This window comes from Rana temporaria, chromosome 10, assembly GCF_905171775.1.
Source record: "Rana temporaria chromosome 10, aRanTem1.1, whole genome shotgun sequence".
Lineage (NCBI taxonomy): Eukaryota > Metazoa > Chordata > Amphibia > Anura > Ranidae > Rana > Rana temporaria.
The window spans coordinates 7,362,651-7,368,656 of NC_053498.1; the positions used below are offsets into that span (position 1 = coordinate 7,362,651).

At 47.8% G+C, this 6,006-nt stretch overlaps 1 protein-coding gene across 1 annotated transcript in view; it reads left to right on the forward strand.

The window, feature by feature from the left end:
• Positions 1-6,006, forward strand: part of RBM42 (RNA binding motif protein 42) — a 16,948-nt gene continuing 10,942 nt past the window's right edge. Inside the window, exons 1-3 of the mRNA XM_040327107.1 lie at positions 1-156; positions 4,109-4,424; positions 4,519-4,606. Coding sequence (XP_040183041.1) covers positions 101-156; positions 4,109-4,424; positions 4,519-4,606 — 460 coding nt within the window. The 5' untranslated portion in view covers positions 1-100. The remainder of the gene's footprint in view (positions 157-4,108; positions 4,425-4,518; positions 4,607-6,006) is intronic.

Here is a 6,006-nt window from a genome sequence, read left to right on the forward strand (position 1 = left end):
GTGGCGCACGCAAGACAGGAAGTGACGGTATCGCTGTGCGCTACGGGGCTGTGTGTAGGAGACGGTTACAGGCCTGGGAGAGAGCCGAAGAGAAGCGAAGATGGCGGGGAAGAGCGGAGAGGATAAGCTGAAGGAGATGGAGGCGGAGATGGCGCTGTGAGTGTTCAGAGGAAGGGAGGAGGGGTTTACTGGGCGCACCTGGCTTCCTGTCCACCCTCAATGCTGTGACAGTGGGGGGGAAGCATTTTTCGCCTGTACACCGAGCTTCCTGTCCACCCACATAATCTATTTTTAGTAGGGGGAGGGTTTATTTTGTGCAGTAAAGCTGTCAAAGTGAGGGGGAAGCATCTATCCCAAGGACACCCAACTTCCTGTCGCTTTAGGAGTTGTTGTAGTGTGTGGGGGGAAGCATTTATCGCAAGGACACCCAACTTCCTGTTCAGTTTTTGAGCTGTAGTAGGGGGTTTACTCTGTTCCCACGCCTTCCAAAGCCGCCAGAACGGGGGAAGGGTTTATTTTGTGCAGACGCGCTTCCTGTTTATCAAGACATCTTTTGCAGTGGGGGGAAGCATTTATCGCCAGGACACCTTATTTCCTGTTTTACTTTTGGCGCTGTAGCAGTGGGGAAAGAGTCTATTCTGTTCCCACCGCAGCCACAGCTGACGCATCGGGGGGGGGGGGATTATTCTGTGCGCACGCGTTGTCTGTTTATCAAAAACATTTTCGCTCTATTTTTGTTTATAGCGCAAAAAATAAAAACCGCAGAGGTGATCAAATACCGCCAAAAGAAAGCTCTATTTGTGGGGAAAAAAGGACGCCAATTTTGTTTGGTAGCCACGTCGCACGACCGCGCAATTGTCATTCAAAGCGTGACAGTGCTGAAAATTGGCCTGGGCAGGAAGGGGGTTTAAGTGCCCAGTAAGCAAGTGGTTAAGGCACAACATGAGAAAAAAAAAATATAGGGGAAGACAAGTAGGGCCCCTACAGAATTATGTGATCACTCTCAACTCAATCGCCGACAAGAGTAACAGAAATGACACAGTATTTTGTATGATGCATAGCATCCAAGTACTGATAAAGGGTCAACGCGTTTCGCTAGACAGCAGCTTCTTCAGGACACATATTGGTTGTGGGAGGTACAGGCAAAATAATCTTAAAAAAAACGTGGGTTAGAAAATGTATTTGTACAATATGGGCTGGATTCACGTAGATCCGCGCATTTTTACGGAGGTGTAGCGTATTATATTTACGCTACGCCGCCGTAAGTTAGAGAGGCAAGTGCTGTATTCACAAAGCACTTGCCTCCTAACTTACGGCGGCGTAGCGCAAATGGGGCCGGCGTAAGCCCGCCTAATTCAAATTTGGATGATGTGGGCATGTTTTATTTAAATTTAGTGTGACCCCACGTATTTGACGTTTTTTTACGAACGGCGCATGCTCAAAATTCCGCCGCAAATCGTCACTGCTTTAGACGTGAACGTAACTTACGTACAGCCCTATTCGCGAACGACTTACGCAAACGACGTAAAAATTTAAAAATTCGAAGCGGGAACGACGTCCATACTTAACAATGCGTACGCCTCATAAGAGCAGGAGCAACCTTACGCCGAAAAAGCCTAACGTAAACGACGTAAAAAAATAGCGCCGGGTGTACGTACGTTTGTGAATCGGCGTATCTACCTAATTCGCATATTCTTTGCGTAAATCAACGGAAGCGCCATCTAGCGGCCAGCGGAAAAATTGCACCCTAAGATACGACGGCGCAGGCCGTCGTATCTTAGCTAGGTTTAAGTGTATCTCAGTTTGAGCATACACTTAAACTTACGACAGCTTAGATTCCGAGTTACGTCGGCGTATCTACTGATACGCCGGCGTAACTCTTTGTGAATCCAGCCCTATATCTATAGAGGCATGTAACAGTTATGTGGCTTACATGGCAGTGTTTTTTTTTTTTTTTTGCCCCATATCAAATTACCCAATTTTTTGGGTAAAAATTTAAACGCTGAGGTCGCACTGAGTAAATGGATACCTAACATGTCGGTACTGTATATTTTTCCCATAGGTGTTGCTTTAATAAGGATTTTGACCAGCTGAGGGTGGATGATGCAGGGTGTGTGCTAATGAGATCAGCTGGTCAACTCCTTCCTGTGTGTCCTGTCCTAAAGTCTGTCCAGGAAGTAAGGCAGAAGTACTGGAGCAGTGTGTTTAAACCAGGGCTGTGGAGTCAGAGGAAATTTTGGGTAACGAGTCGGAGTCAGCAAACAATGCACCGACTCCGACTAAATTTAGATTGTCGGAACATTTAGGAGTCGAAACCTGTATCTACCGACTCCACAGCCCTGGTTTAAACGGCTTTGAAGTGCGGTATTCCGTGTAGAGTAAATGGAATGCCGTTTGCTAAATAAAGTGTTGCTTTAACCACTTAAGCCCCGGACCTTTAGGCAGGTAAAGGACCTGGCCAGTTTTTGCGATTCGGCACTGCGTCGCTTTAACTGACAATTGCGCAGTCATGCGACGTGGCTCCCAAACAAAATCGGCGTCCTTTTTCCCCACAAATAGAGCTTTCGTTTGGTGGTATTTGATCACCTCTGCGGTTTTTATTTTTTGCGCTATAAACAAAAATAGAGCGACAATTTTGAAAAAAAATGCAATATTTTTTACTTTTTGCTATAATAAATATCCCCCAATATATATATATATATATATATATATATATATATATATATATATATATATATATATATATATATATATATATATATATATATATATATATAAAAAATTCCTCAGTTTAGGCCGATACGTATTCTTCTACCTATTTATGGTAAAAAAAATCGCAATAAGCGTTTATCGGTTGGTTTGCGCAAAATTTATAGCGTTTACAAAATAGGGGATAGTTTTATTGCATTTTTATAAAATATTTTTATTTTTTTACTACTAATGGCGGCGATCAGCGTTTTTTTTTTTTTTTCCGTGACTGCGACATTATGGCGGACACTTTGCACAATTTTGACACATTTTTGGGACCATTGTCATTTTCACAGCAAAAAATGCATTGTTTACTGTGAAAATGACAATTGCAGTTTGGGAGTTAACCACAAGGGGGGCGCTGAAGGGGTTAAGTGTGACCTCATTTGTGTTTCTAACTGTAGGGGGGTGTGGCTGTAGGTGTGACGTCATTGATTGTGTCCCCCTATATCAGGGAACACACGATCGATGACTGCGCCACAGTGAAGAACGGGGAAGCTGTGTTTACACACACCTCTCCCCGTTCTTCAGCTCCGGGGACCGATCGCGGGACTCCAGCGGCGATTGGGTACTCGGGTCCCGCGGTCATGGTGCTTCGGACCGGGGCGCGCGTTTGCGACCCACGGCTGGGCACTTAAAGAGGACGTACCTGTACGTGCTTGTGCCCAGCCGTGCCATTCTACTGACGTATATGTGCAGGAGGCGGTCCTTAAGCGGTTAAAAAGACCCCCTTTGGGTCATCAGTTTAGCGTTGCGAAGGAGGTCCGGTGCTAGAATCTTTGCTCTTAGTCGGGCGTGCACGGCGATATGTAACGTATCGCATTTGACATTTTCAGGCGTAGGTGCCCTGCTGCATGAGTTTGTATGTGGGGGTGGGGGCTCCTTTTTTTTGGGGGGGGGGGGGGTTTATATGCTTGGGTGTAATGTCTCCTCTGTTCTCCACTGAATGGTAGTGCAATGCACATCGTACTGCATTACATTGTTTCCCGGCCGGGGGAAACTGTCGAAGGAACCCGGAAGTGACGTTGCATGCCACATCCGGATCAACAACTAGAAGGGGGGAGAGTGGATGTTTATCCGCTTTCCTCCCTTCCCTCTCCCCTCTGGCACCCGTTATGTATGGATTGGGTTGTCCCTGCAGAGAGCGCTGTTACCTTTCTTCTTTTCCATGCCGGTCCCAGGCCTGCAGATGGGCAAGCGGAGCCCTGGATATATAGCGGTGGGGAGAATTGGGGCAACAGCCCAGGTGACAGGACAAAAACTTCTTGTTGCAATGGCAACCTGGCACCTGGGGGTTTGTCAAGCCTTGATAAAGGGTCACTCGAGCTTTCATTTTGTTTTTTTTTGTTTTTTCTTTTAGGTTTGAGCAAGAAGTCCTGGGAGCGCCAGTCGCCCTGCCCTCGGGAGACGCCGTCCCGCTGCCCGTTCCGTTGGCCATACCGGCTGTGCCGGCAGTAGCGGCTGTACCGGGTGTCCCGCCCACTTTGCCCGGTGTCCCCACTTTGCCCGGTGTCCCCACTTTGCCCGGTGTCCCCACTTTGCCCGGTGTCCCCACCTTGCCCGGTGTCCCCACTTTGCCCGGTGTCCCCACCTTGCCCGTGCCTGGTGTTCCCGCCGTGCCGGCTGTTCCTGTTGCTGTTGGACGCCCCGTGATAGCCACAAACACTTATAGCCAGGTGAGTTTGGGGGGATTGGAGAGCACTGGGTTAGGCCGGACCCCAGCCGCAGTCTCTTTTTATTGTACTAAGTGCGTCTGTTTCTCATCCGCAGGTGCAGCAAAGTCTCGATGCCAGAGCGGCAGCGGCGGCCAACGTTGTGGGGCCCATGATGGTTCCTCCCATACCCTTTGTCGGACCAGGTAGGGGGTCTTTGTCAGGTTGAAGATATTAAGTTCACTCCAAGGTATCTGAGTGCGGCTTCAGTTGCCAACAGATATCCTTTGCCCTAGACCTGAATGCATCCTGAGCTCCAGGTTGGCACTGCAGTGGATTTGCTTCCCCCCCCCCCAGTGTCATAATACAGGGGGTGGCCCCTATCTATTGTCCGCTTGGGTACCTGCATTGCATCGTAAGGCACTGGGGACCCCATAACTGGATGAACATATTGAGGGTGGTCTTTAGACCGGGGTTCGGGAGCATTGGGCTTAATTATGTGTCCCTTGCCATGCCGTGACGGGTTAAGGACTCGACTTTTCAGCTAAGCTACTTCTGTTTTTCCAAATCCAGCAGGGGGCGCCCTTTTCTCTTTTTTTATTAAGAGAAATGATTGGCCAGTGACACAAGTAGCTCCCCTGAAAGGGCTAAAATGACCCCATTATTACTGTGCTGGTGGGGAGGGAATATTTCTCCACAGCCAGCTACGGACGGCATTGAAAATCCCATTTGAGGAGGGGGGGGGGGGTGTTAACCAATTCACACTCGGGCCAATTCTGACATTTCTTCATGTAAAAATCTGTATTTTTTTGCTAGTAAATTCCTCAGAACCCTATAGGGCAAGGATATGCAATTAGCGGACCTCCAGCTGTTGCAAAACTACAAGTCCCATCATGCCTCTGTCTCTGGGAGTCATGCTTGTGGCTCTCATGGGATTTGTAGTTCTGCAACAGCTGGAGGTCCGCTAATTGCATATCCCTGCTTTAGGGCAAGGATCTTCAAACTACGGCCCTCCAGCTGTTGTGGAACTACAAATCCCATGAGGCATTGCAAAACTCTGACATTCACAGACATGACTGAGCATGATGGGAATTGTAGTTCCTGAACAACTGGAGGGCCGTAGTTTGAGGATCCCTGCTATAGGTCATTGGTGGAAAACCTCAGCACCCCCAGATGTTTTAGAACTACATTTCCCATGATGCTCAGGCACTCCGCACTGTAGTGGAGCATCATGGGAAATGTAGTTCCAAAAGATCTGGGGTGCCGAGGTTCACCCTCACTGCCCTAGAGCAGGGAAATGCAATTAGCGGACCTCCAGCTGTTGCAAAACTACAAGTCCCATCATTCCTCTGGGAGTCATGCTTGTGGCTGCCAGAGTCTTGCTATGCCTCATGGGATTTGTAGTTCTGCAACAGCTGGAGGTCCGCTAATTGCATATCCCTGCCCTAGAGAATAAAAAGGCGGTCGTTGCATTTTTTTTATGTCGCACGTTATTTGCACAGTGATTTTTCAAACGCAATTTTTTTTTTTATTTTTTTTTTGGGGGGGGGGTGATAGATATAAATATACCCTTTTACTGAATATCAATGCAAAAAAAAATACAATA